General features: G+C 30.1%; 1 protein-coding gene across 4 annotated transcripts; it reads right to left on the bottom strand.

The window, feature by feature from the left end:
- Positions 1 to 23: 23 nt before the first annotated feature.
- Positions 24 to 11,034, bottom strand: LOC116776470 (putative fatty acyl-CoA reductase CG5065). 4 transcript variants are annotated; one of them, XM_061525689.1, is made up of 13 exons: positions 10,893 to 11,034; positions 5,980 to 6,066; positions 5,777 to 5,893; positions 4,027 to 4,184; positions 3,656 to 3,746; positions 3,168 to 3,313; positions 2,689 to 2,798; positions 2,469 to 2,552; positions 2,186 to 2,294; positions 1,706 to 1,782; positions 1,211 to 1,373; positions 514 to 771; positions 24 to 289 (listed from the first exon to the last, which is right to left on the bottom strand). In XM_061525689.1, the coding sequence occupies exons 1-13, from the start codon at positions 10,896 to 10,898 to the stop codon at positions 199 to 201; spliced, it is 1,497 nt and encodes a 498-aa protein (XP_061381673.1). In that variant the 5' UTR covers positions 10,899 to 11,034; the 3' UTR covers positions 24 to 198. The 4 variants fall into 4 exon arrangements, with proteins under 4 accessions (XP_061381673.1, XP_061381676.1, XP_061381677.1 ...); XM_061525692.1 differs by having other exon boundaries at positions 5,777 to 5,909; XM_061525693.1 differs by lacking the exon at positions 10,893 to 11,034 and adding an exon at positions 6,141 to 6,232 and having other exon boundaries at positions 5,777 to 5,909.
- Between the last annotated feature and the right edge of the window lie 835 nt (positions 11,035 to 11,869).

Consider the following 11,869-nt stretch of genomic DNA (forward strand, 5'->3'; position numbering starts at 1 on the left):
GGGTCAATAAATAAATAAAAAACTAAGAATAAATTATTTATTGCCTCATCCGTCGAGAAAGATCTCATGAAGGTATCAAAATTTACAATACCAATGATATTTCGCAGTATTTAACAAAAATCCTTTTTAGATAATGTTCTGAAGAGTCTGGGACATAAACCCTAGCTGAGATCTCTGCAGCCTCATTCTCTTATCTCGTTATTTATTTGCAAACCCGAAATTGGAATACAGGAACCACGCGATGAGTGAATAGAATAATGTCTGGGCAAATATATGTAATATGTAGCGTCTGCAAAAAAAAATAATAATATTAATATTATCATTAAAATACTATATATATGTTTGATGCGATGTTATGATGTCAGGTATACAGAAGCGTTGATATCTTAATCTAAATAACCTTCTTTATATATATATATATATATATTTAAATTACTTATATACATATATATATATAAGTAATTTAAATTAATATGATTATATTTATGGAGACATATATGCCATATCACTTACATTCTGTGTATTTTTTTAGCCCTCGGCAGTGTTGAGGGATCTTCCTTACACACGAAGTGTCTTACGCCGAGCACGTAATTCTTTAAGTAATCAGCGGTGTCAATTTTTGATACATCCGTATAAAATATTTCATTTTCCTCGTCACTTATGGACCTCTGCAGAGCTAGGAAGTTGTTGTTTTTGAAGTGCCACTCCTTCATAGTGTAATATTGGAGGATGCTTAGCCCGTGACTGATGCGTTTTTGGATCTTCACCAAACTGAAAAGACATGACACTTTTTTAGGTAATCTCAAATTTAGGTTCATTATAAATGATTATCAATTGTACGCGTTTTATTTTGATTTGCAAGTCAAAAACATCATATCTGTATACATCACAGGTAGGATTTAAAATCAAACTATTACGAAAGTTATCATTGGTATTGTCTTTCTTGAAATGTTCTCAAAATGTTTTGAGTTATCCAGGGACACTGAGCGTACAAGGTGTCTGTTTGTCGGAAAACACGATGACGTTGAACGTAATTAGTAAGAATTGACTGTAAAACTAATAGTTAGTAAAGTACATAAAGTATATTAAAGTACATAGACATGGATATAAAACTATAAGCATTGGTTTGGACGTGAAAAAACACAAAAATAAGGTATTTGCTAAATTACATATATATGAAAAATACAGTTTTTTTGTGTATAACACTCACAAAGGCTTCTTCCTGAACAGCAACAGAAGGAAATCTATGAAATACGCTGGCAAAATATGTGTTAGTACCAGGTTAATTTGGTGTGTGATCCAGTAAGATCGTATGTTACCCCCGGGGTACCACAGCACCATCAGGTGCGGGTAAGTGTTCACATACTTTTCGCCTGAAATACGTTTATTTGTGATTATAAAGAATATTTAGTTCCAGTTTCTTGAGATAAATTTTAATAAAATAATCAAGAAACTATAGAGTAATGAGTTTTAATTCAGTTAATTTTAATGATTTTCATTATTATCATTAATTTTGTTGAAATTTATCCAGTGCTTTCATTGGTTAAAAATGTTCTCAGCAATTAAGTGCACGTAAGTTTTTGTGATTTGTATTTTAAGAAGATTCATAATACTTTCATTGTTATTCAAAATACTTAAGATTTTTTTGCTCATTTTTCTCAAGTTTTCTCAAGACAATGCAAACAATTTTTATCCTAAACCTTACCCAGTTCAATAACTTCCCGCCATGTAATTTTATGAACCCCCGATAGTGTTAAATTGAAAATCCGGACGTCTTTTGGTCTAAAAATAAATTAATATTTCCTTTAAACAAAAATATTCTTAACGTAAAAATAAATAAAACTTTAATAGAGAAATAAGAGAATGTGACTGATTTAATAAAACTACAATCTCATTATAAGTTACGTGCAACATTAGAATTTTAGTTTATTAATATTTAAATTTTATATGTATATATATATTTTCTATTTTATTATTCTGTTCAATAAATAATAAAATTTTTATCATTTAAAACTTCTTCGTTGATTAATTAAGTTTTAACAAACAAAACATCTAGCATTAATTCCTAACCGCACAAATTCTGCATTGCAACAAAATTATCTGTTTTAATCTCAAATTAAAACAGTGCCATCTATTGTTAATACATATTAAACCTTATATTGAAAATAGCGCCATCTATCGATACCTTTCAAGCGCGATATTATGAGCAATGAGGATGCATCCGTTGGTGACGATATCAACTGGTATCGCGTCCGCCAAGTAAGATCCCTCGCAGAGCATCGTGCGGATAACACCTTTTGTGGAAAAAGGGTAATAATAGTTATTACAGCTAGCTTTATACGTGGAATATTTTAAACAGCAATCGAGTTAACGCAAATAGTATATAATAAAAAATGGCTGTTATTAAGCAAGGTCTAATGGAATAAGTAAAATAATGAGCCTATTGAAATATTTAGAATATTCAATACCTTTCCCACTGCCCATAAGTAGGCCGGTGGGACCGTTGATATTGTCGACCCACCCAGGCATTGGCTCTTTCCAGCTTGCAGTCACTACAAAATGCTATTTATTATACGGATATTCTATAATATACTTTAAAAGTACTATAATTAAAAATATATTAATAATATCAATTTTAATTTTGATTATGATAAAAACAACTTTCGTTTAGAGTTTCACTGTATTTACCAATAGATGGCCGACCAATCGCAATTGGGAACTTGGAACTGAACTCCGCAACGAGATCTTCTGTTATTGCTTTTGTATAAGAGTATGTATTCGGTTCTGAAGATATCAATCTGTAAATAAAATAGTTAAATATTTTATTCATTTATTTTTTTTAATTTTTATTCGAACCTGTGACTTCCAGAACATTTTACCATTTGCTTAGTCAACTAAGCTATCGGGACCCTGTATATCAGTAGACAAACCGTTTTATATATTATACCGTCATATCGTGTTGAGCCCACAATGACATTTCTTACGTACCCTGTTCGTGTTCATAAATGATTCATTATATATTTTATATCTAAATTTCAATTCACGCAAGCACTTTTTCTCGTATACTTTATAATTTAAGTAACATATTAAAAACTATTCTTTTTGTTTTCATGGACTATTTCTTTTCAATTAAGTTTAATATTCCCAGCGTTTAGTCTAAAACTGACCGCGGCTCCAGATAGTCCAGGGTTTTATCATCTAGCCACTGCGTCAGCTCTATGATCTTCCGAGGCTCGTGGACGGCTGGGTACAGCTTCTCGTCCAGAACATCCAGCTCACAGCGGCAATAAGCGGTCGACAGGTGAACGAAAGCCTGGATTTGGATTTATTAACGTCAAAATTTTTCCCGAGTCATCAGATACGAAAGAATTCGTTACAACCAATGTCACTAAGAACGAATTTTGCTTCATGTTTATTTTTTATATGACTGCTTTTTGTCCGAAAAATCGATACTGTATTGGCTCGAGAATGAGAATAGTATTTAAAGGGATAAGATTCCTTTAAGACGTTAGTATTTTGGTTAAGGAACGGGAAATTTAAATCAAATCTGCGGTCGAGTCATTTTTTACATCATAGCTAGAGACAGCCGACATTTTAATGCAAAAAAATTATATACATTTGACAAAGAAGAATCTGTACAAATCGTAACTCTCACCTCCAATTTGTTCATAGTCTCCGCCAGTTTTAGGAGACGAAGGGTGGCTGTTGTGTTCGTTTCCACGGCGTCCTTGAGTTTCTGATCAAATCTGGGTCAAAGTTAAAGGAATTTAATTATTCCATTACAGGTCATACTTTTCACGTAGCATTTTACATTAGACAGGATAATTTTACGTGTAACACGTGTTTCAGATCCACAATAGAATATTTAATATGTTTTATGTTTTAGTATAAATTTTAACTTTAGATACCACGAAAAATATTGCCAATGTTTTATCAAAGATTTTATATATTAATATTTAAATTCACATATTTTTCACTAATCGTTCTCGCCTCGCGAGTATAGCTTTAAGGTGCATCTTTTCTTACCTCACACACGCGGCGCTATGAAACACGATATTGCAATTTTCTTGTATCACTCCGCGATCGTCATTACAAATCCCCAAATCCTCTTTTAGGAGATCGCCAGATATCAATTTTATTTTATTGAAAGCATCCGGGTTGTTGGCTCTGAGATTATCAAATATCTGTCGGGTTCATCAAATAAAATTTTATTTAAAACCACTGTAACAGTGATTTAAGAGAAAGTAAATTTATTTATGATAACGAAGGTCACAATTATTTTACGCGATAAGATTTACAGGAAACGATATTTTTCATGCCTTCTCGTCTTTATTGAACAATTAAGAAGCCTCTAAAATGGGCCCGAAAGTATATTTACTACAAATTACCATCAATAGCTATAATAGAGATAATTTATTTATTTATATCTTAAATAAATAAGATATTTTCATAGTTTATAAATGTTTAAAAAATATATATATATATATGATTAAACCGAGAATTAGCTTATTGATAACAAAATTTTAAATAAAATATAATTAACTGACGAGAACCTTAGATATTATGTTTTGGAATTAATTCCATTTTATTCTGTATTACTTAAGTATAAACTATAGAATAATAGTTACATATTTTTGTTATGTATTCGAAACATGTCAGAAATTTAACAAACATGTAGAGTAAGAAGCAGTTGTATGTATATATATATATATATATATATATATAGCGAGTGAGGCTGCTGTCTCCGTGGAACGCACTCCTGGCTGTGAACCAGAAGCTCCCTGACGTCACACAAGCTGTATGACGTCATTGTTATACTGACAGAAGAACAGTCACTCCTATATATATAAATAGTATGAATCACGTAATTTTCATTATAACATATGTCTAAGTAGGTCGGTAGTTTTCCACTAACTTCCAGCTGGCCGTGACCGTCACTCTCTTTACCTCAATCTACCATGAATTCAAATACAGGACATCAATTGATTGATTGTTTAAATATAGAAATTGATTTATAAGTTGAAATAAAGTTACGTCACGCTGTGCATTGATAACAAATTAAGATTATAATATTAAGGAAATGTCTTGTATATACATACTTAAGTAACATATATATTGAGATAAATTTTCTTACTTCGGTCGTACGAGATTTTTTATCTCATTATGTTTAGTTAACTAGTTTCTGTTGTAGTAAATATTATATTGTCATATATTTTCAAAATCATTTATATATCTATGTAATGACAAGCAGTTATTACGGCATGTCCACAAATTAACCGAGCAAAGACATGGCATATTGTATGTTAATTGAAGTAAGTTGCAAACCCAGTCATACATATAAAATAAATACATACTGTATTTATCGGTATTTTAAACGTTGCTTCGTTATCCTTAACACTAGTTTGCGACGTCACACGAATAGTTTTCCGTGTCCATTTAACTTATGTGAATGTTATCGCAGCCCATTTTAGTATTAACATATTCGTATCACACGACACACGCAGCGGTAACAGTTTGTCAGACTGAACTTATGGTAAACATTGTGGTATTTTAATAGCTTCTTGCTATTTTTTAAGTGGTTATAACAGTAGCCTTTGTTTTTATAGAAGAAACCTGGCTGTTTGTTGAAATATATTTCCTTTTATCGCAGAAGAAATACACTGATGACTGTGTTTGATATATTAATTTTGTTAGTAGTTTTTTTTGTGTCCCAATGTACATAAAACCAATGGTTTTTATGCTAAAATTATGTTTAGAACTAGAACATAACACTCACTCTGCTATTCCAAAGATCTTTAAGTCTATCATCACCTGACGTTCCTTTTTTCTGTCTCATCAAAAGATAAACATTCTTTACTCCGGGCAAAGAACGCAGTATTTTTTCCACCAGAACCTGAAATCCAACCAAGCTATCAACACCAGAACTGTGTGATCGATCTCCCGTCATAATTTTTGTTCGCAATATTCAATTCTTCTCACTTTTCCAACGAAACCGGTTGCCCCAGTGACGAAAATGCACTTTCCGTCATAAAATTCCGTCACAGATCGCGACATATCGCCGATAAACTGAAAATTTATTTATTCATGAACTATAAAAAACAAAGAAAAATATTATAATAAATATGTATATGTATATATACTTATTAAATATAAAATAAATGAACAGCGGAACATGTTACAATAAGTTATAGATTTAAAATGAATTGAATGAAGGCAGACTTAGCATTGGTTGAGTTAAAGTTATTTATTACATGTACTATGTTACAACGTTGATTGGATATCGTTCCTTTGTAAGTATGTATAGTGTCTTTATGACATTCCTAGTTTATTTTTAATCTGTTTTTATAACACAATATATTAGCGCCTAACCTCGCTTCATATAATTAGGTAGTTGTTGCTGCTAGTTGTATAATGCAAATAAAAAAATTAAGGGTACCCACCGTGACGTTTCGTAGTAATCAAGAACGGTACACACATACATACATATGTGTATACATATAAATAATGTTGGGATGTTTGTTTGTATATTGAAATTGACGTTTTTGAATACAAAAATGTTTATGTGCCGTATATATTCACATTTCAGTATATGTACCAGAAGGTCATTTTTTTTTAATAATTTTTGTCTGTCTGTGTGTTCGGGATAAACTCTGAAGTGGCTGAACCTATTTTGACGAGATCCTTATTGGCTGGTAGCTGATGTAACAAGGAGTAACTTAGGCTAAATTTTATCCCGCTCCCGAAATAATATACGCGTTATTACTCTCAAGTTGGAAGCGGGACGCACGCAGATCTTAAAACGTCTTTCGTTGCTTTTTGTCTTTTTTTTTTAATCAGAAACAGTCGCGAGTCATAAATAAACATACGGCTGAAGTTAAATTTAAGGTAAAGTAAGTATTGTGTTATATATATATAACACAATATTTTATTTATCTGGACAATAAATTTTTTATTTTACTTCCTCAACGATCCGATCCCATGCAGAAGTAACTGTAATTGATTTTTTTCATGTCAATGTTATGCTATTTTGCAATAAATCCATATATGTATATATATATGTATTTTATGTCTTTATTCCGCATGTACGTATAATGTCTAAATTTTCTATTTAAGTATCTTTTTTTTTCTTCTCTTATTTAACTCTACCTACACCACAATGTCTGCTCTTTTTCGTGCTTCGTGACTGACATTGCTTTTAAAATATTGCTATTATAACTATACATTGGTACATAAATTAATAAATAAATCGGCTATAAATAGACGTGGCAAATATTTATACATTTACGTTATATAATTTAATTAATTAATGTGCCTGAATTGGTTGAATATAGATATTAATTATTATAAATTTGTGTTTTTCGCTCAAATATCACGTATTCTGAACCGTCGTACAGAAAAAACATTTTTTAGGTATTTCTGTTTTAATATTATTGGAGGGGTTGATTGCATTTTAATAAAACCTTATCTTATGGACACGTGACAGCAATTAAGAGCATTGGGGATGCTAGTGATTGAAACTCACTTTACGGACAAAGTAAGCTAGTACGGTAGCTGTAATCAAGGATCTTAAAATCAGTGAAAGTTTAGCTACACATAAATATAAAATGCAGATGTAAAAAAAAAAAAATTTTTTTTGTTTTTTTTTTTTTATCAAAATATTGCTCTTTGTGAACTGAATGTGCCAAAAAAGGCCGACAGCGCATAGGTTTTAATAACTCCTGTTGTTGAACGAGTGTAAAAAATTACGAAAGAATTAAAATAAAAAAAAAACATTGAAACCACTGGTCCGGATACAATTAAACAAGAAAATTATCATGTTATACACTATCGACCGCATTAATAGATTTATACAAGTTTTTTCCGAACTTGTATCATATATGGTAACTAAATAAACGTTATACGTAAGGTTTTCGCGTGTGCACATTCAAACTGAACTAAGTTTTTCGGTTACTACGAGTTTTTTATTACTTCATATCTACATGATGTCGACGTTTCGGTGTCTTTACAGCATCCGTGATCAGCAGACGAGATGACAGTATAAAAGGCTTTTTATTGTTATATATAGTGAATAACATAGTTTAATTTTGATTCCTTTGAATGTTATTTTTTGTTGTTGAATATTACATAATAATATCCAGGTCGAAGTATTATTTGTCGTTTCTAACATAAACAAATTCATGCTTAAGAAGTTTTTCTATTTAATATTTTTTATATATTACGAGTTATGTAATTGTGTTAAAAAATAAATAGCCGTATGACATATAATAAAAAAAAATAATATGAGAATTCTCAGACCGTAATATAAATTTACTTTCATCACACAATATATTTTCGTATGTTGTTTTGTTTAAAATATTTTTCTTGGACTTATCGACGCGTGCCACATATAGGACAGTATTTTGCAATGTCAGTTTTTTTTACAGAATAATAAAATATATACGGGAAAGATAATAAAACCGGCCAACGAGTGAAAAGGTCACTATTTAAATATTTATACAATACATGTGAATATTCAATTGAAATAATTCATGTGGACGCATCATTATCTGACATAAAACATACATACATTATTCATAAAATTCGTTCTATTTTAAATTAACATTAATAAAATACACTCAAGAAATATGAAAGGGAAATGATAAACGCATTTTAAATATTATTTAATTAATAGGCACGTTATTATTATTCTAGATATATAAAACCTTTTTCCTCTAAATATTTTTTTTTATCTATTCTTCCTTCAGTTTGAATTTGTGGAATATTCTGTCAATGTCATTAATTTATGTATTGTAATTGATTTCAACATAATTTTGAATACTCTGCGGAGATAATATGATGAAGATTTAATAGAATACAGACTTTTTAAATACTGTAGTTATATTTTTTTACTGTAGTTATAGTTTTTTAATAATGTCTTTAATGAAACGTCAATTTGACATACGTCAACCGATAATCATATGCCATTTTGACATAAGCTATGTACATATGTAGTCATTAAAATTTTAGTCCATTCCGCGCTTAAAGCAATTGCACGCATTATTTAAATATAAAAAATACATACATATGTATGTACAATTTTAGGTTTTTTTAGAGCATGAAGACATCAGATTGTATATAATGAGTGACGTTAGTGCCTAATTTACTGAATACATTATTCGTCTTGGAAAAAAAAAACAATGAAATAAATTTATTTTGGCTGTGAACTTGTAATAAAGTATATTGCTATAATTACAAATTTTAGTTAGACTCAAATAAATCGGTAATTAGATATTAAAACAGAGGACAATATTATTTCTTTCTCCGTTGTCGGTTAAAATTACGTCTGAAATAAAACTGGCCCTGACGAATACTAAATAATTTATATATGAATATATATATATATATATATATTAATTATGAATTATTAATTATGAATATATATATATATATATATATATTCATAATTATATATAAATATATTCATAATTATATATAAATATATATATATATATATATATTCATAATTTAATGATAATAAAAAAATGTCAAGTTCAGATACAAATCATGTTATCTATTTTTTTAAACAATACTTAGAAACTTCGACGCTGTAAAAAAATTATATAATTTTAAGATACGAGTGTAAGCTCTGTTAGATTTCAAAATAGTTATGTTTATTTAAAACAGAAGGTCTTTGATCAGCTCTTTATCATAAATTCCCTTTCCTTTGTGTTTCTTGGGCTTATCTTTGTAATAATTGTGACTATAGCCTTAGTAATTGGTGACAGTGGTACTTGAAAAACACTATATATATCATTTACGGTTACGGTTACGGTTGCTGAAAAGTAACCGAAACGTCGGGATTATGTAGTTTCTTAAAATAATATAAATCCGCGTAGTTTATCCAAAAAATATTAGTTTCATTTAAATGAATAAAACTCGCGAAAATCTTAGATCTCATTACTACATATATCAATCAATACATATTATAAAACAAAGTCTCCAGCCGCGTCTGTGTGTTCGCTATAAACAGAAAAACCACTGCACCGATCATCAAACAGTTATCACTACTCGATAGCGTGATTCTCGAGGAAGGTTTTAGTATATAATTTGTTAAGTTTTTTTTTACTTGTGTGTACATTAACGATATTTGTTGAAGATGTCGGGAAAACATGAGCCGTCTGAGAGCTTTTAACGAAAACGCTGCCTAAAGCCTTTGAGATATAACAAAATAATATATGGTGGAATTGTGTATCTTATAAAGGTCTACAGAAAGTCCGGGCTGGCTTATATCTATACCTTAAGGATAACATACTATATCCAATTTACAACTTTTAAAAATAGGCATTCCTAAAGCGTTTATCGGAAAGCTATTTACATAAATACGGTATCAAGCCTTATCAAAACAAATTACTTCGTGTCCATCCTACATCAGTATCTGTAAATTACTTTTTAAATCATTTCCAAGCCTACATCAGTATCTGTATATTAGTTTTTTAAATCATTTAAATCGGGCGTACCATTTGAAAGTTATCATAATACAAGTTTAATAATTCTCGAAATTAAATAGGCTATTTTATATTATTTGTAAAGAGTCCGTGCGAAGCCGGGGCTGGTAGCTAGTATATATAAGGTTTTGTTACATTTTATCACAACAATTTTATTTATTTCATTCAAATCAATTTTATTTTATTCACAGATCTTGTTTGATCTATTACAATTGTAATAAATAAGGTTGTAGCTTGGCCGGTCGAGTTCGAAATCGCTTGGAAATTTATATTTAATTATCAGACTCTATATCAAAATACATAAAAATAGACTGACTATTTTCTACCGAAGACGTGAACATATATGATATAAATAATATTTATAACGAATATAAGTAAATTTACGATTGTAATGCATTATTTACTCACCTGCATTTACAAACACCGCGCGTGCTTGTAAAGCGGACACCCAGCTGTTATTGAGTTGTAAGGCACTGCAACTGAAATTCAGTGTGGTGCAACGTGCGTGGCCGGGACAAAAAAAAACTTTTAAATTATCCATACCTTTTACGCAACACTCACAACGTATCTGCGTGATAATTTCCAAAAAAAATTCTACGTGTTATAGCCGGAATTTTTGTGTTGCTCGTCGACTAATATTATAAATGATTTAAAATAATATATTTTTGTCTACGTTTAGTTAGTTAGTGCAGTACAGTCTCGTTTTTGTTATGACATCGTTGACACAATTGTTTTAAAGCATTATAGCATAAAAATATATTTTTTATATGACAATAAAAAAAAATTATATATAAAAAATTTACTCACCGATAATAATTTTGCTTAAAAATGTATCACAGTCACCAACTCGTTCTTTGTCACTATGATATATGTACTGTAATATAAACTTGTTTCCAAATAGGAATTTTTGAGTATTTTTTTTTTTATCATCATCGTCAGCCTATAGGAGCCCACTGCTGAGCAAAGGCCTCTTCTCACATGGAGAAGGTTAGAGCATTAATCACCACGCTTGCTCAAGACGGGTTGGCGATTTAAATCTTATAATTTGAAATTATAAGTCCAGGTTACCTCACGATGTTCTCCCTCACCGTCTGTCAGTGGTGTCTAAAAAATCTTAGAAAGTACATATGACTCGGGAAAAATCACATTGGTACTTGCCAGATTTCGAACCCGCGCCCTCACGTATGAGAGGCGGGTCTTTAACCTCCAGGCCACCACGACTTTTAATTTTTACACTTTTTTAAACTTTTTTTTTAATAACTGTCAACTTTTTCAATTATTATTAAAAAAAAAAAGAATAAAATATATGAAGCACTTTTATTGGTAATCACGACTTGTGTGTGATGTATGTTAATAGATTATTATCTCGGTTAATGGTATACAGC

Source organism: Danaus plexippus, chromosome 30 (assembly GCF_018135715.1).
Source record: "Danaus plexippus chromosome 30, MEX_DaPlex, whole genome shotgun sequence".
NCBI classification, from domain to species: Eukaryota; Metazoa; Arthropoda; class Insecta; order Lepidoptera; family Nymphalidae; genus Danaus; species Danaus plexippus.

What these genes read in the sequence shown, in the direction of transcription:
- LOC116776470 (XM_061525689.1), bottom strand. An exon ending in GCGGGAAGTTATTGAACTGG is followed by an intron (nt 1,374 to 1,705) that starts GTAAGGTTTAGG and finishes AACGTATTTCAG; the next exon opens with GCGAAAAGTATGTGAACACT. An exon ending in CTGTTCAGGAAGAAGCCTTT is followed by an intron (nt 772 to 1,210) that starts GTGAGTGTTATA and finishes ATGTCTTTTCAG; the next exon opens with TTTGGTGAAGATCCAAAAAC.